The following is a 26,475-nucleotide window of genomic DNA, read 5'->3' on the forward strand; positions in this document are numbered from 1 at the left end:
GATAAACACGTAACTGGCAACCCAAGTCAGTCAGCGTGCATGCAGTATTGTGCAGGAGCAGCAGACTCCCCGCAGGGATCCCCAGGGTTACACAGACTGCTGTTTAGATGGCTGATAGAAAGGAGTAACTTGGTGAACGGTGCTTCAAACAGTCTGTGATCATCGTCCAAGTGTCTCAGGGCACTAATTACGATACAATGGAGCAAGAATTTGAGGACATTGATTCGTCCGGGAGATGGCAAAACCTTTACAATGTAAGTCGGGACACTGGGCCTCTCGTGTTTCTATGACGATCGGTTGCTAACTTACTTAGCTAGCTAGCTAATTTGATAGCTAGCCCGTTGGACACCGTTCATAGTATTTCATTACTTTTAGCCTTTTGTGTGACTCGTTTAGTTGTGTTAACTGATAGACTTCACCACGTTGTGTAGAGACTGTATATAGTGCTATGTACTCAGTGAAGACGATTGAGAAACTGGCCGTCCGCGCTACGCGTCGCCGACTTCCGTAGCTAGAAAACGTGCAGCGGCAGTCTTCATAGTTGAGCTCAGTTAGCTAATGCTGACTGACGCTAGCAGACGTCAGCTGCAGTTTCTGAGAACTCATCAGGACTTCGAGAGAAAAGCCCATGTTTTTTTTTTCACCACCAGCTGACTAATAGATTCCAGCTTTTTGTTCATAATATTTCTGTTCCAGTTTAACTTTGGTCATGACTGTAATATGTAACTTGGCTAATTACTAACCGGAGGATAACATGTAACTGGAAATGCTTTGTAGCTAACAGTTACCCTATTTGGAAGTTATAGAGAACACTTAGTCTAACTTATATACCGGTGTTTCACCGTTAACCAACCGTTTTTAGAGTGAAGAAGATTAAAGATCATGTCTGAGGAGCTACATAAATTGTCCAGTGCTTCTATAAGGATGATATATTTTTTGAGTTCATAGAGAAATAACTAAATACGAGAAACAGTTTTTGAGTCAGCAACTAGTTACAATATCGAGCTTGTAGTTTTACTGAAAACGAAAGAAAAAATCTCTGACGTTACGACTGTTATTTCCATATATTGAGAATTTGTACTTCAGTGTTGAAACTATTCTTTTGTCAGACAGAGTTCAGTTTTTATTCTTTAGTTGCTTTTATTTTCATTAGCAGAACAGTTTCTTTTCATCACCTAAAAAGAAAGATATAGCAAAGTTATTTTCCACCAGAGGCTTGGAGATGATCTTTGGCTGCATATCTATAATGAAAACTATTTGCAGTGAAGACAACAACACAATATAGTAACTTGACAAATGACAATCAAAACAAAGCAGAGCAGCACATGTCAGTTAGAGATGACAGGTTCAATGGATCTAGCACAAGAGCCATACTGTATCAAAGGTTGTGGCATATTTACATCGATGCTGTCAGTATTACTGACCAGCACATCAGTCAGGCAGGAGCTACACATCATATGTTTACACCAGTTGGTCTCACAGTGTGTCTCCCATTGCTGTTGTTGACTTAATCAACTTAATGTGGTACTCTTAACTTCCTACTTCTCTTTTTGTCTCCAACAGGAGATCCGGAACCAAGCCAGTGAATATCCTTACAAAGTGGCAAAACTTCCAGCGAACCGGAATTTGAACCGCTACAGAGATGTCAGCCCCTGTGAGTCTTATGACAAATTAGGTTATTAATGAATACTTGTGTGATTGGAAAAGAAGCCTCTGTGACTTGTAATTGCTCTTTGATCTCTCCTCTTGTTTCAGATGATCACAGTCGGGTAAAACTTGAAAACTCTGAAAACGACTACATCAATGCAAGTTTAGTCATGGTGGAAGAAGCCCAAAGAGCTTACATTCTTTCTCAGGTACAGATAGTACCATCAATGTAAATGTCAGTGTCTGCATAAGTATATACTGAATACATCTGTGGACCATTTGAAGAAGAAGAACGTGTGGGATTTCTTTCTGATGATTTGTGAGCTTTTGATAATGTCAGGATTTTCTTTCTCTTGCTTCTACAGGGGCCTTTGAGGAATACCTGTGGTCACTTCTGGCTGATGATTTGGGAGCAGTGTTCCAAAGCTGTTATAATGCTCAACAGAGTCATTGAAAAGGGATCTGTGAGTACACTTCAGCACCTGCTGATCATTGATTTCTTAAGCCTCCCTTGTTGTCTGTTATGCTGATAAGTTCTGGGAGACCTCTGTCAAGGTGTCATAGCTTAGTAGTAATATTAGCTGTGGATGTTCTTGCTACACTTTGCATTCATTCTGGTTAGTTTGACTTTGTTATCTGTATGTCCACTGGGACTGAAGTTCTCTGTATTCAAATGCCATATGTATTTGCTGGCAAAGTAAAATGTCATTTTTGTCCCCTTTACACTGGTTAAAAAAAAAAAAAAGGCAGTTTTGGCCTTCAGTGTAATCATTTAAATAACCAGTTTACAGGACCTGAGAGCAAGCGGCTAGTTTCACTCAATTACTGCATCCAAGAATATACTGTATCATACATTTTTAGAAAAAATGCCATTTGAACTTGTTTAATCTGGCCATGTGTTACTGTTCTATAAACATTCCACATCAATACTTTTCATCATTTCACTTCATCTGTCCTGACATGTTTTCAGACATATAAGAATGCTCTGCTTTGAATAGTAAGCTGACAGGGTTCCCACGCATCCTGGAAAACCTGGAAAACAGTTGATCAATTTTCCAGTGACAGAAACCACAGAAAATCTTGTGTTGTCATGCAAAATTCTTTAAACATTCTCCTATTTTCTTTAAGCTGAAAATGAACAACTAGGCTATCTATCAGAGTTCCCCAAAACAGATAACATTACCGTGTGAAAGGGCAAAGCTATGTTCAGGAGGCTGTTGTTGCTGGGTTTTTCATTGGAAATAAAGGGTACAGTCTAGACCTGCTCTACATGAAAAGTGCCCTGAGGTGACTTGTGTTCTGATTTGGTGAACACACCCCCAAGTCACATCCCATAGTAGGAAATGCAGGTTGGATGACATTACAACTTAGGAGGCCAAAACTATTTACATTGTCCTTCAAATGTAAATGTTAGTCGGTGCTGGCTGGTAACTGTGTTAGTTTTTAATCAGGTTTATAGATTAATGTTGCTTTCCCCCAACTTATTTAAACAGCTGAATAATATTGCGTTGCTTAAGGAGGGGTGATTGCTAGCTTGTGTTGCCTGCAAAGGTTTAAAGGTTCTATATACAAGATTTTCAACATTAATGTAGTAGCAGAATGTAAAGATATAGTGGAGTAATGGCGCCCTGAGCACAGAATGAAGTCACGCTCCCTTTCTATGTTGTAATCCGAGCTTCTCTGTTCTTTGTTTTGGTAGCCGGACCAGCTGCGCATGCATGTTAGTGCATGTGAATCCTTCCCTGTGAAACTGTTGGCCTTCTCCATGTTTAGAAGGAGACTAAGAGAGTGGTCTCCCACTCAGCATTATAAAAGTGAGATGCAGAGCGTAGTTTGAAGCAGTGCTAGCACTACAAAACATTCATTTAAAAACAAACTTTCGCAACCCAAAGCATATTTTACATGATTTTTAGGTAGCTAACATTCGCAGGATAGCTAAGAAGCTGATAATTATGTTATGAGGATTTAGTTCACTGGGCAGATTGAAGAAATCGCTTCTTACCAAGTCGAATATATCACTAAGATACCTCTGCACCGTAAAATGTTATATTCCAACAAACAAAATTGTAGCATCCTCTTGCTTCCCTAGTGTACTTACCTCGTCACTTAGCATTGTTCATAAAAGGTTAACTTTATTTCATTGTTCATCTCGTGTGTTCAGGTTCAGGGGTCACTTTATGTGTTTCACAACATCTTGCTGAGAATATGAAGGGAGGAAGTGTGGCCAACATGCCATACATCTACTTGTCCCTTGATGAAAAATCAAGAAAATGGCATAAACCAGTTTTGTTTTTAAAAGTGCTCTATAAATACATTTGACCTTGACCTTTTGACCTAAGGGGTGAAAGAAAGAAAAAACTGTACTTTTAACTATATTGACCCAGAGGGTAAGTGACATAATGAAAAGTGTTGCCTCTACATAGCACATGCCTTTACATCAGTAATGTTATTCTTGATAAAGATGGGTTCCCTCAATCCAGGGAGTCTCACAAATAGTCTGTGAGCACCCAGTGATAGAAACCCAATCAAAGTCTGCTCCACTCATTCTCCTGAACACTGGGAACATGTGGCTTGTAAGACTAAGTCAGTTCATTTTTGTCTTAACAGGAAAAGTGTGCACAGTACTGGCCCACCACAGAAGAACTACAGATGTCTTTCACAGACACAGGCTTTGTTGTCAGGCTACTTTCTGAGGAGGACCATTCCTATTACACAACCCGAGTCCTGGAACTGCAAAACACAGTGGTGAGCATGAGAGGCAGACTGCAAAGTGGAGAGATGATATTTTGTGAGGGGAAAACAACCATGTGTCTAGTTCTGGAAAACCATGGTCCAGTCTGTGTTAAAGAATACATTCTTTCCAATGCTTTGCCTGTGTTTCTTCATTGAGACTTAATTTTCAGGGCAGCTACTGGTTCTGAATATTTGTTAACCTGTCTTGTAGTATCTTGAGTGGTCGTAACCATTTTAAAGTCTAAAATGGAAGTCTGATTGTATGAAAATGAAAAGATGCTGCAAAGTCATACTGTGTGAGGTGTTTTCCTGGTGACAGTCATTCCAGCAGAATTCTTTGTATAGTCCAATGCTGTAATCATGGCCAACATCGTGTTTTCTGTTGTAGACGAGAGAGTCAAGGGAGATCTACCACTTTCATTACACCACGTGGCCTGATTTTGGTGTCCCAGAATCTCCCGCCTCCTTCCTCAACTTCCTCTTCAAGGTTCGAGAGTCAGGCTCATTGGGCGCAGAGCACGGGCCCTCAGTGGTACACTGCAGTGCTGGGATTGGACGCTCGGGGACGTTCGCCTTGGTGGACACCTGCCTTGTCCTGGTAGGAACATTTACACACACGTGCACACCAAATACAACCAGTGCTAAAGGGAAATGTTGCCTAATTTAGTTAAGCAGTCAGCAATTCTAATCCAGTACACTTTGTCAGATTCAGTGAGTATCTCCTCACAGCCCGCTAGCTGTCCATTCTGTGTGTGTCCATTCTGGTTCTGGTTCATCTGTTTCATTAACAGCCCTGGCTTTGTAAGTGGCAAACAAAGTGGCTCGAACCGAGCCACACAACACTTTCTCAGCCAATCAGCAATGGGTGAACCAGTTGCACTCCTACCTGTGCCTCCTCCTCTGCTTCTGCCGGCTGCTCTCCCTGTCCCATATCCTCACCCACAAGGAATGGAGCTGCACCATAATAGTACAGACACGTAAATAACAGCGGGGCTATTACCCTGCCAACTTGGTATAAAAGTATTTTACTTGCTACAACAGACCTCACATTCTTTTCTTCTTCGCCGGTGTAACATTACTTATTGACGCTAACGTACCCTCTGGCAGCAGACGCTCTGTGTTCCACCGTATTTCTCTTTTCGTCAACTAGCCCAGTTGTTCGTGTCATTGCCTTGGTAATGCACAGCCATGAATTGTGGGGGCATAGTGGGGATGTATTTATTTGGCTGTTAAATTCAAATATGAACAGTGTTTCTTCAGAATCACTCACTCCACCTTCAAAACATGACATAAGAGATTCAAGTTATGGCAAGTGTAAAATGAGATGTTATGATTTTCTGTGACTGCTGCAAAGGGACAAGTTGTGGTATGCTGATATACTTGAGTGCGTAAAGCGTTTTACTTGTCAGTGAATACCTGGGAAATGTCTCTTTTTGCCATCCTTTGTCTGTGGTTGTTAGACCCGTATTGACATTTGTTTCTCTGAGGAATAATCTTCCTCCACAGTGTGATATTGAACAGTTGGTGGGGCAAGGTGTAGCAGAAGTGTGGAATTTAAAAGAGGAAGATGTTCTAACATGCAGAATTTTAATCTCATTGTGAAAGGGGTCCCTGAAAAAGAGCCCTGATCTGAAACCACTTTGGCAGAAGCAAGATACAAGTTTAGAACTTATTTTCTCAATCAGCTTCTAGCTATGAGTGGTGGAATCCTGAACAAACACACTACTCTCTACCAAAGTGATGACACTTCGTGTTATCTTACACTAGAGATCTCTGTATTTCTCTGTAGCTCGTTTATGTTTTTGAAGTGGGCGGGGTTTCCTTCGAAAAAGGTGATGTCATGTACTTTAGCGCACCAGTCCCATGGTCCTGATTATCTGAGTTCTCCAGTTTGAAACTATTAATAACAGCTAAAGATGTTTTATCAACGCACTTTATTATTTATTTATTAGTAATGAATATTTAATGTAATCGAGAAATACTACAAAAAGATTTGAAGCCAGGTTATAAGAGGCTATTGAATGTGAGAAATCAGTTTCATTACTGTTATGTGAAAGTTCTGATGTAACTTGATGTCAGGTTAAGGCCTTTGTTCCCTTTTTAGACAGCCAAAGCTGCCAGTACGCTGCTTTAAAAAGCAGCATAATATTTTCCTAATTTGGTCCAACTCATATGACTCATATGAAAATTAAAAGCAAGTACTGTCTAAACTATATACAACATGTGTAGACATCAAGATAATAGCAGATGGCACATGCACTCAGATCCCCTCTGTTGCACATGATTACACAGACCTACCAAACTGAATGGGACCTGAGCCATACCCAGTCACACTGAACCTTTGGATTCAGTCCTGATCAGGTCTCAGGTATCATGATCCCTGTGAACTTTGTGAAAACCTGAAGCTGAACTCTATATCATGCATTATTACAGATATGATATTAACCTGGGTTAAGATGTCTGAATGTGTTTCAGTGTTTAGTGAAAGCATTATCTTCTGAACGTGTCAATCTGCGTTGCAGATGGACAGGAGGAAGAACCCATCGTCAGTGGACATACAGAAGGTGCTGCTGGACATGAGGGAATACCGCATGGGTCTGATCCAGACACCCGACCAGCTCCGCTTCTCCTATATGGCGGTCATTGAGGGAGCTAAGCTCATCCTGACAGACAACTCAGCAGCACAGGTACAAGGCTGGAGGGTGAGACTGTACTTGTAAAATGCCTCAGGCTCATGTTTGGGCTGTTGAGATGATTTTCACCTTGTTGATGAGCTCCAGTGCCAGTGAACGTCTGACATCTGAGACTGAACAGGTGACTGCCAAAGTCTGTAAGTTGATTCTGTAGAATACAGATTTAGTGAATTTAAATAATGTGTGTGAATGTTTCAAGCCTTTGGTTGTACTTAAAAACCTTTATCAGGAGCATCTAGAGGTGTCAGGTCTCAGAAAGTAACGCCGATAGCTTGAAAATGCAGAAGTGTCTCTGTCCGTTTTTGGAATTACTGTGTCTCGCAGCATCATAGTATGTTTTTGGACAGCAAAATGTGGATCAGAATCTGCTTTATTGGCCAGTTTATGAACACGTACAAGGAATTTGACTGGTTGTTTCCTGACTCTGCACATGAACATTTATGAGTCCTGAATAGAGGGCAGGTTGATTTTTTTGTTTTTTTCTGAACCTGCAGTCCTGACTGTCCTTTGTAGTCTATTCCTGTGCTGATTGGTGGCCGATCCAAACCAGACAGTGATGGATGTGCAGAGAACACACTTGATGATTGAAGTGTAGAACTGGATCAGCTGCTCCTGGGGCAGGTTGAACTTCCTGAGCTGGTGCAGGAAGTGCAGTACATCCTCTGCTGGGCTTCTTAGGTCCTGTGCCCCGGGGCAAACTACCTTAAGTCTCAAACTTAACTTTGTCCCATTTGCACAGTATTCGCCTAAGCTAAGGGGTTAATTTTGGAGCGTTGCATAAAGCCTCTCATGTTATCTTCTTGCCTAAGTGTTTAGACTAAGGCTTTCACAGAAGTTCTTGTCAAAATGCAGCACATGTGCACTTCAGTTATCATGGTGACACTTCTCTCACATCATCATCATCCTTTACCTTTACTTGACAACATTATTGGCTGCTAGCTTCTCTGGACAACAAGAGAATAAAAAGAAAAAGCAAACTGGACAGAAGATTTGAAAGCTGTTCTCCTCAAAGAATATGGAAAGCACTCACCATAATCCAAAAATAAATTTCACTCCTGAAGGCTTCCAGCAGACACAGCGCTGTTGAGTACTCATCAGTGTCCTGGTTGAGGAGTATATGCGTATGTCATAGTTAGTTGGCTATTCTCAAAGGATCAGTTCAGATTTTTTCAAGTCTATGTTAATACAGTGCTCACACTCTATATGTACGCTCTATACTTAGTAGTGGTTAGTATTTTTTTAGTTGGTAAACTAAAACTGTATAAACACAAATGTGAATTTGGTCATCAAGGGAATCACCATTAACAAGTGTAGGGATAGTGACAATAAACTTTCACGAATTGGGAGAAATCTGACCTTTCCCTTGACTGTTGCATCTTTGTGTTTCATCCTCAACAGCAGAACAAGCAGAGAGTGATGTCCAGAGATGATTTGGAGCCAGATCTGCCCCCTCCTCCTCCTCCACCCAGACCTCACCTTAATGACAGCAGGCCCAACGGTCAGCTAGGACCCTGCCTGGAGCCACAGGCCACCTCAGGAGACCACCTGTTAGCAGGAGAGCCAGACAGCCAAGACCACAACGTGGCAGAGAACTCTGGGCAGTAAGTAACGGCTCATTGTGAAGAAAGGACACAGTTGTAGAAAAATTCAAATGCTGCCTTTGCTTTGTGAAAAGGCTTGCTTCCCAAGTTCAGTCTTTTCACTTTGTCCCCATCAACGCACCAAAAGGTCATCTTGAAATTACTTTTAGGTAATTCAAACAAAGTCATCTCTATCCCTCTCACCCTCCCGCTGTTTTATTCATCTTTATTCTGTAATAATTCTTTAATTCTCTGGCATTTCACTGGCACCGTGTGTGAGCTTGATGGGATTTTCACACTGTTGTTTGCTAACCACTTGCCCTTAACTGACTCTTATTTCAGTGTCAGAAAGCGACACCGGGAGGAGAGGATTGCCAGCACCTCACAGAAGGTCCAGCAGATGAAACAGAGACTGACCGACTCAGAGAGGAAACGAGAGAAGTGGCTGTACTGGAGGCCCATTCTGCTCAACGTCGGTGCCGGGGCAGCTTTGGCTGTGGGCCTGCTGGTGTGCTGGATGTACTCCCAGTGAAACACTCTGGGTCACTTAAAACTGACTCCTATTTTGCACCAGTACCTGGGGTTAGGTACTCCTCTGAGTAGATTTAGATGGTAATATGTGCATAACCGAGGGTATTTATTTCTTAAGGTCAAAATGCGGGAGCGCTAGATCAAATGATTGTGTGTATATTTTTCATGTAAGATCTTAACAAAAATAGTAACATCTCAGGATCTTGGTGCCAGCACGATGATTTAATTTCCTTTCCTTCTTGTCACTGTTGAATGTACTGTATCATAGCAAATTGCTTTGAAAGAAACTTACTAAAGTTGCAGTACGAAGCAAAAAAGAAAAAAAAATCTGAGAAGTTTGTTTTTGCATTCTTTCTTTGTAATGGTCAGATGTGTGTTGTTCATCTTTGGACACGTTTTACATTTCAAAATGTCTTGTGTTGCGTAGGAAGACTCCAGAGCCTACACGTCAGCCGTGGCATTTGTTTTGTTTGGTTTGGTTTTCTGGAATGAAATCTGCATTTCATGCATGCATTTAGAAGTTTTCCAGAGCACCACTTGTTCTTCCGTTCACATTTAGCAGGGCATCCCAACACGGCCAGATATATATTTTTGTGTGACCGGACACTTCATAGGGAGCTGCCTTGCTGATGTTTCAAACTCTGCTAGAATGTTAACCTTTTTATTTTCTGTTCTATGAGCACATTTTTTCATATGTTTGTCACATGGATCGTACAAGCTGTCAGGTCCCTTATTGCTTGGTAGGTTTATTCACCCACTGGATGGGTTCATGTGTGTATTTTCCAGTTATCCCACTGTTGAGGAAACCAAAGCAAAACTGTCAGTTTTTGGAAAGTAACAGCCAGACAAGCTGTTCAGTCATAAAACCCTGTACTCCCATTATGTGGAATGTATTTTCTGTTGGATCTCTGGCACAACTGACACCTGCATTATAAAGTGAAAGTCGTAGTAACTTTGTGCTTTGAACCCATAGTACCACTAAATTGGTTTTCAATTGACTGGGACCACTCTAAAGCTATAATTAGTGCAATTTAGCAGTTGGAGCAGAGCATCTTTAAATTATAGCCCAGTTAGGAGAGATTGATAACATTCACGTCTTTACCTGTTTGTTTGCTGGTTGAGATAGCTTTTAATGTGCCTTTTAAGTGAATTAAATGGACAAAAGTGTGCTCCAAGGTTTCCTAGCATGATCAGGACAGACAAATGTTTATGTGAGGTGTCATTTCCAACATACCACAAGTAACATGTTAGGACTGAATTGACTCATTTGAGTAACTGGAGGTGAGATGCGGTAAAGTGTATCAAGAGTCGACTGCATCCCGAATGTCATTAGCATGTGCTGACTCCTGAGATGAAGCGATGTGTTGCTGATTGGCTGGTTACCTCTGTTGGACATGGCTTTTACTCAGTTCTCATTTAACCCAGAAGAGATTCGTTGGACCATAACATTCCATTCATTCTTGTTTTCCACATAAGATTTCAGGGGAGTTTTGTACACTGCTGAGTTGCAGTGAGAATATGACTGATGGTGTTTTGAAAAAAACAAAACAAAACAAAAAAAAACAGACAAAACACAAAATACTTCTTAAAATAAAACATTCATTTTTTTTTTAACCAAACCCTGCTCGTCTGCTTGTGTTTTTTCTTCCTCAGCGTAGTGTCAGTGAAGCAGCTTCAGTGTGCACCCACAGCTCGCCCCACCCCTGCACTGCTGTGCTGTGTTCTAGTCATAATTTCATTCTGACCATGAGCTAAATCAATGCAGCCAGACTGGAGGCCTCTCACCGTGGATTCCAGGAATTGACTCAATATTTCAAGAAGAGGCCTTGCTCATATTGATTGCTGTTGTAATTTCATTTTGTCTGTGGAGGAGGAAGCAGTGTATTCAGCTGTCTACCAAAAGAAACAATGCTGAGCTCTTTCATTTCTATAAACAAAATAATCATGTAAATGTTATATGTTAAGTAAATGATGAGAAGATGAAAACGTAGATTAATATAAAACTTGTTGATTTAAAACAATTTTAACATAAATCCAACAGGCAGAGTAATAGAAACTACAATTTGGACTACAAAAAGGTCCTTTACTCGTGTCGCAGGCAGTGACGAGTTTAGGTCAATCAATATAATGCCTGAACAAAATGGCAAATATTTATTCAACAAAAATTAAATTAAGCTAACATTATGCCTCTTAAAGTGGAGTATCTCGTCGGTGATATCCTACTCGACGAATGTTATTTTATTCTTGGACAGAATTGTGAAATAACAACTTCACCCGCAGGCCGGCGTCGGGCATCGACGGGGCCGCGTTCCCGCTTGCTTTTCCGCCACAGTTTAAACTGCAGTGACTGGTTCTGTTACAGGCGACAAATGTTTACAAGGAATAAATATTGCGTAAACAAGAGGACTACTGTTGTTTATTGTTGTTGAAAGCGTCCTATTATCTACGAAGTTAGCTATTGTCGCTCAAAAGTGGCCAGAAGTCGTCAGCTGCGATGTCTCTGCCTCCAGAGAAAGCTTCCGAGCTGAAGCAGATTATTCACAACCATCTGCTGAAGGTGAGCACAACACTTAGCTTTTATTTACATACATGCTTGTGTTATGAAACGGTGTCCTTTTGTATAGATGCTGTAACTCTTGAGATATGTGGGTTAACAGGTGCGTATACGTGTTTTCTTGATGGGAAACCAGTTAGTCAGCTGCCAATCAAACGTGCACACATGAGAAATGTTCCCCTGGAAACTGGCCATGAAACTGCACTTTTTCTGTTTGCAAGAAATAAGAAATATATGTGTGTGTGTGTGTGTGTGTGTGTGTGTGTGTGTGTGTCTGAATAGCATATTCTGCTTTGGTCGTGCATTTAGACTTACGTGGGTGGGAAATATTTAGTCTCGTTTGTCCCTGGGACTCCTGTTTGGGTCAAGTGTATGCAAATGCAGTGTTTATTGTGTCTTCCCTGGTGATCAGATGAATATCCACGGGAAGATCCAAGAGGTGCTGGCTGAGACTGTGCGGAATGACCAAGGTCCAGCACATCGATCTCTGTCTGAGGCCGATTTCCTGCGTGCTCTGCAGCGCAGGGGCATCATAGATGATGTGATGAAGGACCTACACTTCACCCAGGTTGGCCAAAGCTTTGCAGGCAATTTTCAGATTTGTATACTTGATGATGAGGCTGACTTTAATTCACTTGATTCAGCGCTGAAAATGGATTCTTCCTAACTGACTGTCAATAACTCTCTGAATAATTTAAGTGTTTAGATACTAATTTGAATCCAGATGCAGATAGCAGATCTCCTCAATCGTATGAACAGTATGACTTCAATCACCGTCTGTTTGCTGCTTGTCATGTTGGCCTGCTTTGGTAGGAAGTGACCGCAGATGCAGAAATGGGATCTCCTTCAAAGCCTGCTACTCACTTTGTTGACAAGAACGTTACTCATCTGGAAAAAAGTAAGAAATATCATTTACAAACCCAAATAAGCCGACATCTTTCACTCAGCTTCTCCTTGTTAAGTGAAGACATTCTTTTCACTCTCTCAGCCAACATTGACCCATCCAGGCGGTACCTGTATCTCCAGGTGCTTGGTGGTAAAGCCTTTCTGGAGCACCTCCAGGAGCCAGAGCCTTTACCTGGTCAGGTGTGTTCTACATTTACTCTCTACCTGCACTTCCGCAACCAGAGGTTTCGCTCTAAGCCAGTGCCCTGTGCCTGCGAACCTGCCCTGAAGGAGGGCTTCCTCTTAGAGATCCACAGGGATGGCACAGGTATGTGGAAATGAACACTGCTGGTGTTAGTCAGGGCCAGCGGTTGTTATGCTGTTGCTACATGCTGCTTAATCTATTATCAGTACTGAGTTTGTCATTTTGTTATTACCTTTGGTGCTGCAGGAGAGGGCGGTAAAATGGTGGATGCGACCACCATGCTTTCTATGTGTGACCCGGTTCAGTTGGTGCTGATCAAGACAGACACCTCCAGTGAGACGACGCTGGTTTCGTCCTACTTCCTGGACTGGAGGACAGTCCTCAGCTCGCCCACTGGGAAGACCTGCTTTGCTGTGGAGCTGATGGGAGTTGGTGAGGAAGGGTGATTCTGCTGCAGTGAATGCAAGAGCGATGTTGTTTCCTGAATTATTAATGTCTTTATTTTTCAAAGACTAACATCTCTCAGGCTGAGAATGAAGAAATTGTTTTCATAGAAGGGTAGTTTATTGTGTCTTGACCAACAAGTTCCCACGCTGATATTTGAGTCACCAAGAAAATATTGCTACAGTGGTAAAACAACATCAGTCAGAAAACATTACATCAACATGAGTAAAATTTGCCACAAAAAGGTTCCTGTCTGAAAACACAACTCAAGTTTTTTTAATAATCCACTCAGAAGAAGTCATCGTACATGGCATGTCACACACTCATTTCATTACCACAAGGCCTGCAGCTTTCCAGTCATTGCACTCTCAAAGCCAATCATCACCAATCAACATGGCTCTTCAGTTTTTTCTTAATGCCTCTAGAGCATGAATGAACACTGAAATTGGTAAAATTGTGTCCTTTGAGTTTTAAAGGTACATGTTTTTGGTATTGGCTGCAGCCCCTGTGGGTCAGGCTCAAAATGCTTCTTTAATTTTGCCAGCAATTTTTTTTATTTAGTCATAGTCCCGGTGTCAAATGTTCTTTTTAGATGTTATCATATTCAGTCAACTCTATTCTCTTTATTTTATTCTTTCTTGTTTTGTTTTGTCAAGTTTTAGTTGACTAGAAGTCTGGACATTTCAATGTTTTGTAGTCATCAGATTATATTGGATATTTCAGTCAGTTTAGGCTAAAACCAATCATCTTTTGTTATTTTAGTCAAACTTATCTCACAAAAGATTTTCTTATCATTATCTGATGAAAGACAGGTTGACTGATTAAGAATGCAGCTTTGCAGAAAGTGTCTGGTCTCGTGGTTTGATGGAATCAGTTTAAGGAATACATCCAGATTCATTGTGAAGGATAAATAAACACAAAGCATTTCTATGTCACCAAATACATCCCAGAATACATCAGTCAGCTGCTCAGGTGTTGCTGAGGTTGTTGTTTATGACTAGAGGCTGTATGGCCCTTAGCTTGTTAGCTTGCTAGTTTGGGACTGAAGCTCCTACTGCTGTTTCGATAAATTTGGAATCTAGCTGAAGCGTCAGCGTTTGTCTGCTACAGTTTCATGTCAGCACCCCACACATACCATATATCTAACACTTGCTGACTGACACACACTACAGTGTATCATTTGGTTGTAGGTACAGTCATAATCCAAAAATCCATCCAAGTCTATTCATATTACTGTTTTTTTTTTTTAATTCAAAATGGCAAAAAAAATATCCAAGACAGCAGATAAGTATGGTCCAAGAGGCCTTTTGATAGAGCACATTGAAAAATTGCATTTCTGAGCCTTAATTACAGCGCCACCATCTGCCCTCATATTTCTTGGGAAGAACTTGCACATAATTTCTAGTTATTGGGTCAGTTATCATGTTTCTGGCTCGTTCCTGCTCACAGCAGATTGAGCCACGGCATAAGACAACTAATGATAATAATATCGATAATAATAAACCTGCACAAACACGACAGGGTTCTGCCCCTAAAAATAGCTCTCAAATTATCATACAATAAGCAATAATTAGTCCAAACAGTCCATAGAACATCCTACAAGGGAACTTATAGAATATAAATGACTTTGTTGTGTTCATTCACCTCCATCGTCTAAGCTGCTTTTTAGAAACCGTTCTGAATCACTCCATAAGTTTCATATATTCTGACTTATTGTCGATGCTGTTTCTCCAAACATTCTCTTTGTAGCTGATCATCCCGGCGACACTGAATGCCCCACAATTAATTCCCAACATTTCTCTCTGGTGACCCTTTCTTTCCTCTCTAAACCTCTGACAGTTCTTCATTTGAATAACAGTGAATATGTTAGGGGCCAGAAGATGCAGAATTCTGTGGTATTTACAAGAAATAAGTTCTAAATGTTCCTTTTTTCCTGTCCCAAACGATCGTGTGACTTCATGGAGGGGCTCTGGAAACCCCTGCTGTAAAATCTAAACCTATTTCTGTGTGCTAACAGTTCATTAGCAAGCATATGAAATGTGAGGTTTTTGAAAAACGTCTGCAATTTTCCTGTCTCTTCCCAGTTCTAAGTGGTGTGGCAACAGCTTTCAGTGACACATGTGTGTGTTTGTGTGTGTGTGTGTTCACCAGGAAGTGAATGTAAGGTCCCAGCTGGTGTTTTGACTGTCGGTCTGGAGCTCTACCCTCCTCTCACAGAAACTCTGAGCACTGACATCATCAGCACACAGGTCAGCACACTGGAGTCTCTTTATCCCTCTGTCTGTTTATCCCTCTGTTTATTCATCTGCTTGGTTATTCATGACTAAAGTAACGCTGTGAACCAACTGTGAATCATTTCAGCAGAATCCTATTAATGCTGTTCAGACTCAGTCTGAGTTGACTCTAAAAGCAGCAGTGTAATAGAAACATCAAAGCTCTATATTCTACATTTAATAAGCGATGTCACTGTGTGTTTCTCATTCAGCAATCACTGGAGAGGCAGAGGACGGCCGAGAAAGAGAGACTCTTCCTGGTTTATGCTAAACAGTGGTGGAGGGAGTTCCTTGAGATACGTCCGTCACACCAGTCCAAAATGGTGAAGATCTTTGCGCAGGTTCGTCTGTGTTCACGTGTTGTGGGGAAAACATGAAACCTTTATGTGACGTCATTTTGCTTAGTTTTAAGGGCATTTATTCCTAAATCCTTTTTAACCAAGCAGTTTCTGCACTCGTTTTTACCCACAATAGACCTTATGGGTGAGTGGCAGGTTTATGGGTAGCATGTGTACGCGGACACTGAGCTGGGAGTTCCTCAGAACAATGTGATTTGCTGTTTGCAACTCATGCACTGGTTTAGTTTGTTAGTGGTTTCGGGGGAGGATTATTGGATCCTGACCTCTTCATCTTCATATCTGGCTCCGAGCTGTCCCACGACCTCTGGCTGTGTCTCTCTGCAGGATGAGAACGGCGTCAACAGGCCAGTGTGTTCCTACGTCCGCGTCCTCCGGGCGGGCCGTCTGCTGGAGAGCCCTCGACAGGCGGCCCGCTTCGTCAGCCTGCTGGCCCACGAGAAGGCCCCGGTGGTGGGAGGAGGAGGAGGCAAGCAGGAGCAGTGGTGCACATTAATGGCTTTCCTGTGCAGAGGGAAGGTAAGGAAGAAGTGGCCGGCTTCTTGGCAGCCACAGCAGGGATGGACTCATTTTTCAGATGACAGTGCACTTACTGTACTGTGAGGTGCTTCTTGTCCCAGACAGAGACAATAGCAGATTTATGGCCTCAAAAGATCCTGTCAGGTGATCAGAGTTTCATTAGTTCTTCTAAGTGGAAAGAAAAGTACCTCTCGCTCTATATTTCCACTTTCAATATAAATTCCATAGATCTCAGGATGACACATCTTTCATTTTTCAGGATGTGTCAGCTATCCTATTACGTTTTGTTATTTAGTATCTTGTTTGTGACGTATTGTCTTTGAGTAAGTGCAAGGCAGTCGTCCAAACTCTCAATTTGGCCTCTCTTTAATAGGACCGTCTTCGTGTCATTATTAGTGTAACTTCTCCCCTGCTCTGTCAGACTGTATAAACAGTTTGGACATATCTGACAGGGCTGATGAGTAAATCTGTCTGGAGATGGTAATATTATTAAGGCAAAGTTTATAGTCAGTGATTATCAAAAGGGAAACCATCCTCCACATTTTTATTACGCATCATCTCAATTGTTTTGATGAATTGTTCGAAACAAGAGTCGTGTTTTGAGAAAAGGTGACACAAACTGTGCTTCATTAGAAAACCAGCAGCTGCACACTCCAGAAGGTGCTCTCAGACCTCCTCACACCATCATCCAAAGCCCATGCTGCTGTCTGGGAAGGACAATACTTCTCTTTCAACAAGAGCACCAGATGAAGTTTAGACCTGCAGCCATTTAGTGGAGATAAGCCAAACTGAAAAGTAGGTTACGAAAACATTTTCTGCAGTCTCTTTACTGCTCCATATCTTTCCCATCATTTACATTAGATCATAGATTTCCATCCGCATCGCACCTACTGCAGTACTTTCCTCTGACCAAAGAGAGGAAATACAATCCAGCCTGGGGATGTCTACACTGATCTCAGGCCACCAAGTCCGTGACCTCTGCGTGTGACGAGGACATTTTTCCAACATAACACTGAGGCCTATTCTCGGACTGCTTTGGAGCCGCACTGCAGTCTGATGAAACCTCCTCACATTCAGATTGAGATGAGTTGAATCAAAGCCATGGCTACGTGATGCGGAGGACAAACAAAATATACAAAATGCGTCCGTTATGACAAAACAATGACACCTGGCAATGAAAAGACTTACAAAATACATGACTTAATCAAAGTTCGAACATTCTTTGACAGGGAACCTAATTTGAGAACAAAATCACTTCGAACACAGATGGATGGTTTGAATAATACTTTGGCAAGTTGTGTTTCCTGTTATGTTTACATTCTTCCATTCCAACATAATGCAATACCCGTCTCCCACATGGTTGTCATTACACAGGGTGCAGAGCATTTGACTCCCATCCAGACCCCTAGATCTTCCAGAAGACACAAATACATACAACAAACATAACCAGGCAACAAAAGCACGTACAGCACCAGAGACTTCATCAAACAGACGGGAAGATAAAAGGCCAGTGGGACGAGACATTCACGGTTTAAAATCTCCTGTAATTCATTCCACTCGGACGGTGGGAAGTAAAGAGATCTGTGTGAAAGAGTTGCTATCAGTTGACTCGAATTGACAAAAAATGCATCAAATCAATGGAAGACAACTGTAATTACATCCTCCCTGAGCAGACCACATCATCATGTGACCTCAGTCTGCCTTTAATGTATGTTTTGAGTTAATGTCCCGAATTCCTGTTGTTCAGTTTTGTTCCGTCAGTCGGAAAACATCACTGAAACTTTGTTCCTCTGCGTTTACGTTTCCTCCTTTTCTCAGCACGGCAGATTGGGTCATTTCTGAGAAGGAATTGTGCAGAGTCCGACTGACTGCTGCATTTTCATCTCTCAGCTAGATAGTGGGGAATTTCCCAGAGTACCGCAGGATAAATGTTCCCTGCCTCTCCTCTGTGAGCGGCTGGCAAGACAGACACAACACAACTCTCACAAAGTGGCCCTTGTCAGCTGTGATTTATGAGTTTCATTCCAGGGAAAATTAATTTAGCCTCATCAGTCCCCAGCCTGTTCCGATGCTGCCGTCCATATTAGCACTTCTGGGTAACATCTATCATTCTGACTTGCCCGAAGCTCGAGCCAGCACGCAGCAGCAGTAGCACGAGTCCCCAGCTCAACCCAGGCCTCTTTACCGGAAAAGTTGTACAAGTGAAATAAGAGTTGCTTACTGTCATGGACAATTTGATGACTACAGAGCTTATTTCCTCTCCAGCAGGCTTTGCTTGTGTGTGTTCAAGACTTCTGAGAAAGGCTGACAGCGCAGTGAGAACAGGATATTGTATTTCTGTTTAAACAGTAGTGACATGACGAATTAGACAAGTAACAGGATGGAAATCTGTTCAAATCTGTCTAAATACAGAAAATTAGATCACGTGAAGCTTGAACTCCGTGCAGCCACAGTGTAAGAATCTGTTCCAAACTGGACTCACAACTTTACCGTTTTTCACTCGCTGATATTTTTTAACAATTTTGGCTAATTTTGAGAGAGATTCCAGGAGAGAGTGTCGGTAAAGGTGGAAATGAAGACGCCTGCTGACACACATCACAGGGGCCAAAGCTGAATTTAAATGCACAGCATTGCAAGTGAATGTTTACAGTGGAGGTGATACTCAGAGATTTGGAGAAAACACTCATTAGTATTATTATTCATAATAATACTAGTGCCACCACTAATAATAATAACAATAAGATTTAAAGATAGAAGTTGTAATTTTTCTAGAACACAAATAAACTTTGAATATTTTGAAATAAAAGGTTAATATTAAGAGATAAAACTTTAACATTGATATTGGGAATTCAGTCATAATAATTTGAGGTTAAAGTTGTAATATTTGGACAGTAAAGTCTTAATATTTTAAGAATATAGTTCTGTTGTAATATATGTAAACAAAAGTTCTGATATTTTTGTAATATTTGAGATAAAATATTAATATTTCAAGATGAAAGTTGCTATTTTTTGGAATAAAGGTGTGACATTTTGGGAATATTTAAGAGAGTAAAATCCTAATATTTAGTGAATAAAGATTTAATATTTGGAGTTGTCAATACTTCAATACTCTGTCGTCATTACCTCCAAGAAAACAAAGAGTATGTACTTATTTGAGTGTGGAAGTTCATTCTTGACCTTAGAGAACATGACATGCAGCAGAGTAGTCTTCCACCACATCCCATGATCTTCTCTGATCTCCTCTTCACTGTCACACCAGGAGATTAAAGAATCTGTCAGAACTAGATTGATCTGGAAAAAAGTCCTGCTCACTTTAATGCTGACAGTAAAAGTTTGGCCTGTCATCAATGTTTAGAGACCTCCAACCACAAAAACATGTTGATGATCTACTGTCCACATTTCCGACTGTACAAAGGACCTGAACTCACCACTGTCTGTCCTCCTCAGGGGGACTGTGAGGACCACGCCACCCTGCTGTGCAGCCTCCTGCTGGGCTTTGGCCTGGATGCGTACGTGTGTGTGGGCACCAAAGCCAAGGGAACGGCCCACGCCTGGGTGCTGACCCGCGGCACTGACGGGAGCGTCACCTTCTGGGAGAGTGTGACGGCACACAGGTGTGACACAGCTGCTTTCACTGCGCCCCTGTTTTAAAAGGAAAACTTTTAAATGCTCCTCCATTGTTGAACATTCTGAGTTTTCCTGTAACTGCTAAAACCAAACATTGTCTGAGGAGTAATTGAAACAACTCTGCATGTTTTGTCTTTGTGTGTGGATCTCAGACTCCCATGACGGCATTTCCATGAAATTTTGTGGCCAGGCTCTGGGCCAGGGAACAATTGATTACATTTTGGTGGTTATCCAGTTGTGGGATTTTTGCCCATCAATTATTGTTTTGTCCATAACTCACTGATCTTGCAATGGAGATAGACTTGATTTCATCTCAGTCAGTGAGAAACTAGGTCTCTGTGTAAGCAAGCAGTCGTGGATCTTGTTTTCTATATTTTCTGAAATGTTTCTGTCTACGTTGTACCAAGACAATTTGCTAAGAGTTTTGTCAGAATGTTTGTAATGACACTGATTATGCTCAGTGTCCCGTATGTATGTTCAGATACCTGCACCGGGCCATAGACCCTGATGCACCGCCATTGGCCCCCCAGCCCAAACCCTCCTCCCCCTACCGGACTGTGGGTTGTGTCTTCAACCACCACACCTTCCTGGCCAACTGCCAGCCCTCTGATGCTGTGGAGCTCTGTGTCTTTGACTTCCAGGTAAGAGACAGTGTCTCCTATCACTACTTTCACCCCGGTTTTTATTTTTCATTCATGTTTCACGGTCCATTGTTGTATTTATTAATTATTAAGACGCTTTAGTGGTGAAAATGTGCCACTGAAATTGTTCACATTCGTTTTGTTGGCAGGTATTGCTTTTACTGCTCGGGGTCAGGGTTTGGTGAGATGACTTTCAATATGAAAATCTTCATTTCCGCTGCATATTAAATTGTCCAGAGACGATCTAATGCAGTAGACTGTGTTGATTTTAAGTCAGGCAGAGGGCAGAGGGAGCCTGCAGCAGTGGGCTTGTGACTGGATGGTTGCCAGTTTCACTTATCAGACCAGGGGCTGGTTTATGGGAAAGGAAATTGAATCTGCAACAGTTCCATTCATCAGCAGCTCCTGTCCTGTCATGTTACCCTAAAGCAAGGCAGCAAACCCCCAGTGGCTGCACTCCAGTGGTTCTCCTGTGTGAACAGAAAAAGTATCATCAGTTAAATGCTCCCCCCCCCCCCTTCTTTCCCTTCAGAATCAGTCGCGGTGGAAGGCGATGAGTGAGGAGGCTCTGAAGTCTGTTTGTGCTCCAGGCTCCACCACCTCTCTGGCCCCTCTGCCTCCACTCTGTGCCCCATCTCTGGATCCTGCTGCTGCCAGCAACCAGCTGGAGCTGGAGATGCGCTACCTGGTCTCTGAGTACAGGAAGGTAAAACACAGTGCTGGACTAGATAACCCTCCCTTTAAGTTTGTGAGGTAACTCACTGTCTGTCTACCTGTTTATATGTGCAAAGTTGGTGTGTTCCTAAAAATAGAATGCAACAAAGTGCAATGGAAACCGCTTTAGTGAAGAGGTGAAAACATCAGATCTGTGTGGAGGGATGAGAAGACTGTAAGCTTCCTGAAATGGATACATAAAACAAACAAAAATGCCATATTGCCATTATGTTTTCCACACAGTTTCCCATCGTTTGAGCTTTGACAGGAGCTGCACAGTGGATGAAAACATGGATTGATTTGCATTTTCTTCTGACAGTTTCTCAGTAAATTTGGTTTTGCCCTACAGTTGGATGGAAACTTGACTAATCTCCCAAATATCCTATTTAAAAAAAAGATTTTAAAATAAAGTTTAAAGATTAAATTGATTAAGATCATAATCTGTACTTCAGAATTTCATCATAAGACAAAACACCAGGGCTAGGCAGTTACTTATATATATGAAATAGATAAATATTTAACATAATATAATACTGTATTCTTTAAATTGCACTAACAGACTGACTAAAAATAACAATTTATTATTTAAATTTTCAATATATTGGCTTAATGTATGCATTTACTCACTTACTATCAGTAGGACACCACTGTGTGGGAGTGACAAAGTGTGTTTTTTGTGTGTGATTTGGATGACGTGACCCGTAAATGCCATTGACCAATCACAGGTCAGGTGTTGTATCTTGATATGTAATGTAGTGATGACTGAGCAAAGTGCTCTGTGTTGCTCTCCTCTCTCCTCCAGGACCTGGAGCTGGCGACAGTGTGGGACGACCATCTGTCCTACCTGCTGTCCTCGGCGCTGTCGGCCTACGAGCTGGAGCGCTGCACCGGCGTTTCCTGTGGCAACGAGGAGTTTCAGGACGCAGTGAGGAGGGCGGTGCCTGACGGACACACCTTCAAAGGTTTCCCCATCCACTTCCTGCACCGCAATGCTCGTAGAGCCTTCGCCACCTGCCTCAGGTGAGCTAGTGGGCAACATGGTGAAGTTGTGGTTTAAAAATCCCTCAGCCTGTTGCTCAGGGTGTAAACTCCATGTTGAGTCTTTGAGTACAGCGGCAGCAGCATGCTCCAGACTCAGTGCAGCTTCAGCTGTGTTTTGCCTGATAAAGAGGGTTGCAAGTCATGACAAGAGCACACAACGCTCAAAAGTTCCTCAAAACACAAAGTGAACTGACTTGTTAATAGTATGAAGGTATGAAAGTACTGTTAAATAATGTCTGAAACCAGTCAGATAAGATTATTGACCCCATTGTGGGAGTGGAGTAACGGAGAGGCTGTGTGTGTGTGTGAAGCCCAAGGCAGAACTGCACACCCGCCATTTTGTATTTCTGTTAGACTTTATTTGCGCTCCACCTCAGACTTATGACAGCAGGTCTCCACCAGCTGCAGTGTATTGTAGCAGAGCCCGACCTCTGACCTCCCTGGAGAGAGTGTAAGAGAGAGGAGAATCTCCCCACAGTGACCGACTAATGTGTGTTTTTGTAGGTGCTGTGGGTGTTTGGAGGGGCTTTCCCAGGAATCCTGTTTCCTGAGATTAAACCCGAGCACATGTTTGAAGAAAATAAACTGTAATGTTTACTTTCTTAAAACATATGAATTAACTGTGTGTGTGTGTGTGTGTGTGTGTGTGTGTGTGTGTGTGTGTGTGTGTGTGTGTGTGTGCTGGTGGAACACACTGAAGTCTTGTTGTAATTAATAAACACATTCAACATAATGCAAAATGTGGAGCACTGAAGAAAGATGACCAGCAATACTCCATCTGAAATCTCATGTCAAGAGAGTGAGAGCTTTTTCAGAGCTTTGCTTTGTAGCTTTCAGTGTTCACTGACTTTGTTGCTCTAGCTAATATCGTTTGGCTGTCAGAGAGAGTTTGCACCAGCAGCCTCTGAATGCTAACAGGATATGGGATCCATCTCAGCTTAACAGAATGACTTGATTTAACAAACTTTGTTAGTTTATACATGAAACAGTTGTCAAATATCACTTCAACGAAACTGTTCTTAGCACAAAGATCACTTTCAATCCACTAAGAAGAATTAAAAATAATAATAAAGTACAATAAAATGAGTAAAATAGGATATAAATGATTATAAAGTATTGCTTTAAGGTAAACAGATCCCCCCCCTTCAGTTCTTCATGTTTCATGCTCTGTGTCTCTTCTCACTTCCTGTGCAGGTCTCCGTTCTGTGAGGAGGTAGTGTGTTGCCGTGGTGACCACGTGAGGCTTGCGGTCCGTGTTCGGGTGTTTGCCTACCCTGAGAACGCGTGTGCGGTGTGGCTCATGTTTGCATGTAAATACCGCTCTGTGCTCTGACCAGCGGACACGTGGTCCTCAAAAACTGTGTTGCACACTGATTAGCAGACAATATTTTAAATCTTCATTCACACAAGGACACTTCAGGGCTGCTTCTTAGAGATTTGTGGGTTTACATTGCCACAAGGATGCCTGAACTCAGTCAGATGAAGTTGTATTCAGTGACATGTGCACAGACATGTTTGTGGCTGTGATGCTCAGGCTTTTATATTGTAGTCCAGTCGACCCCTCATTTGTACAGAACTGTATTTATATATTTTTGTAAATAAATGGAACTTTGTTCATCTCATCGTGTGCTTTGTAGAGCCCTTATTGAACACAATTTCCTATAGATTCATTTTAAAGAATGTTTTTAAATGGCATTAATTCCTTGCTGTAATACCTCTTAAAATGTAGTGCAGATTACAGTAGCTGTTGCTCAGTTTTCACGTCCAAATGTCAAAACTCAGAACATTTTGGCCTCCATATCTCTCATAGCACACAGAATAAAATCATCTGTATCATTTCATGTCCTACATCCTGCAGAAGGTTTATCACAGCATCATAACAACGTATATGTCTGTCACTGGATTTTAATCATTGTTGCGTTATCAAATTAATTCAAACAGTGGCTCACTCTCATCAGAAGACTGTGTACAGGCATTCCTCAAGATTATACAAAAGGCAATTAGAAAGAATAAAAAGTGAAATGAAAGCTTTAATTTTATGTAGTGTGTAGAGTCTGACTTTACAGGAAAGCCTACATATACACAAGACAACATGATGACTGTGATTCACTGCATCATTTTCCTCTTTCTGTCCTGTATCTAACACACAGTCTGGGGTTATTCAAGACATCAAACCTCGGTAAAACATCTAGTTTTACTGACTTCTGATACAAAAAGAAGAAAAAATACACCTAATATGACGTGCCTCAAAACGGATCCCAAGCCATGGTGAGGACAGCCGTATATTCATTTGTAATGCAATAACACAGCACTAGATGGCGTGTTAGGACAAATGTTGGCTCACTGGATGCAGCTCTCTGTTTCACTCTGGCCTGTTAGTTACAATCCAGCAGACGTGTATGCTCACGGCTCTTAAGAGCATCTTCAGATACAGATTGGATAACGTGAGTGTGGCCACCTCACTGGTCCACTCACTGCCCGACAGCATGATCAAATCAGGGGTCATCAGTAGAGATGTTTCAAGCATTTCATGCAAAAGAGGCCAAATAATTGGCAAAATCTTCACGATAACTGAAGCTAAAATCATGAATTTAATTTCATATATGCTACACAGTCTTACATAGCATATTTTTTCACTGTCGGTGCGGCAGGAGAAGCCGCAGTAAAGCCGTTATTCAGGCTGGAGGGCCGCTGAAGACCCACAGGCGAATGTTGACTTCTAGTGTGAGACTGACTGATTGTGAAATTGCAGAGACGGCGAAGTGACAGCTGCCTGGTTGAGTGAGTTATTGTGCGGTTAGCAGAAGTCAACTCGGAAAGTTTTGCCTTGATTGAAGTGCTCCATTAATTGACACGCAGTGGGTAGTTTTGTTTTTATGGAGTGCTTTGCTCTGCTTCTTTGTTTTTTCTGCTCTGTGCCATATTGCGCAGTGCTATTTGGAGTTCTGGGGGAAGCGTTGACACATGAGCCCAAACTTTGACAAGAAGCCTGCGAGGATGGCCAATTAATTCGATTTTTCCGGGAGCTAATTTGCAATTCTGCATTTGCCCCAGAGTTGTTGAACATGAGGATCAGGAGGGAGGCTGAAAGAGCGAAATAGAGAGCTAATGAATAATTCCTCCCTTTTCCTGAATGACACACACACATGCACACCTCCACTCCACTCATTACTGTATAGCACAGGAAAGCAAAGGAAGTGTTTGATGCTGGGAACTCAGGTATGTTTTCAGCCCATATTAAACAGCAGCGCTCAGGTGTAATTGACTAATAGGTCCTGTGGGACAGGAGCTACTGTATAAAACAGGAAGAGAGGAGAGAGGATGCTGATTTCTAGCAAAACCGAGTGTAACTAAACTGTCACTGACACCTTGTATCGCAGCACTGCTGCTCGCATGTAGTGTTTGCATTCAGGTGAGACTTTCAAATTAAACATTTCTGTGAAAACTGTGCCATGTGTGTTAGTGCAACCGTTAGTACTTAGCCACATGTGTAGTCCTGAAGAAAAGGTTCATTTCTATCATGAACAAACCTGGATTGAAAATGTAAAATGACTAAGAAGTCACTTTCAACGTATGAATGGCTTGTTTATTTGCAATGGTAATATACTAGATACATACGTTCTGAACTTGCAGGTGTAAATTATGATCCAACTGAGTTTGAGTTATCGTGCATACACTTTATGTTTCACACATACAATCATCTTCCTCTTCTGAGGTGGCATTCGCTGCTAATGAGTATTTTCCACCCATAGACAATTCGCCCTCAGTTCACAAGTATTGTCAATAACTGCATCATCAGTCGTTATAATGGTGTTGATTGGGAGACAGATATTGTAGCTTGCAGCCATCTTCAGCATATTACTGTGGCGTGTTTATTTATTATGCCTCACAGCCAAAGACACATTTTTGTTGTTCATTGAGAAATATTTAATGCTAAGAAAAATAAATCTGAAATTCTTTTAATAAGTTGAAAATCTGAGATTATTATTAGAGAAACATCTCTGGAGCCCCACTGAAGTTTTTGTAAAATTG

General features: G+C 41.7%; 2 protein-coding genes across 4 annotated transcripts; both read left to right on the forward strand.

Moving 5' to 3' along the window:
* The first annotated feature begins 28 nt into the window (after positions 1-28).
* ptpn2a (protein tyrosine phosphatase non-receptor type 2a) lies at positions 29-10,803 on the forward strand. Of its 2 annotated transcripts, none has more exons than XM_076738048.1 (9): positions 29-254; positions 1,564-1,654; positions 1,756-1,856; positions 2,013-2,111; positions 4,255-4,392; positions 4,769-4,978; positions 6,903-7,067; positions 8,472-8,674; positions 8,996-10,803. In XM_076738048.1, the coding sequence occupies exons 1-9, from the start codon at positions 198-200 to the stop codon at positions 9,183-9,185; spliced, it is 1,254 nt and encodes a 417-aa protein (XP_076594163.1). In that variant the 5' UTR covers positions 29-197; the 3' UTR covers positions 9,186-10,803. The 2 variants fall into 2 exon arrangements, with proteins under 2 accessions (XP_076594163.1, XP_076594164.1); XM_076738049.1 differs by having other exon boundaries at positions 33-254; positions 8,475-8,674.
* Positions 10,804-11,497: 694 nt separating this feature from the next.
* Positions 11,498-24,071, forward strand: cep76 (centrosomal protein 76). 2 transcript variants are annotated; one of them, XM_076736285.1, is made up of 13 exons: positions 11,498-11,741; positions 12,151-12,306; positions 12,552-12,636; positions 12,727-12,951; positions 13,075-13,260; positions 15,424-15,521; positions 15,758-15,886; positions 16,229-16,420; positions 19,868-20,034; positions 20,529-20,688; positions 21,221-21,394; positions 22,205-22,422; positions 23,638-24,071. In XM_076736285.1, exons 1-13 carry the CDS (start codon positions 11,679-11,681, stop codon positions 23,774-23,776), a joined length of 1,992 nt encoding a protein of 663 aa, XP_076592400.1. In that variant the 5' UTR covers positions 11,498-11,678; the 3' UTR covers positions 23,777-24,071. The 2 variants fall into 2 exon arrangements, with proteins under 2 accessions (XP_076592400.1, XP_076592401.1); XM_076736286.1 differs by lacking the exon at positions 13,075-13,260 and having other exon boundaries at positions 11,547-11,741; positions 23,638-24,065.
* Positions 24,072-26,475: the final 2,404 nt, after the last annotated feature.

This window comes from Chaetodon auriga, chromosome 8, assembly GCF_051107435.1.
Source record: "Chaetodon auriga isolate fChaAug3 chromosome 8, fChaAug3.hap1, whole genome shotgun sequence".
Classification (NCBI taxonomy): Eukaryota; Metazoa; Chordata; class Actinopteri; order Chaetodontiformes; family Chaetodontidae; genus Chaetodon; species Chaetodon auriga.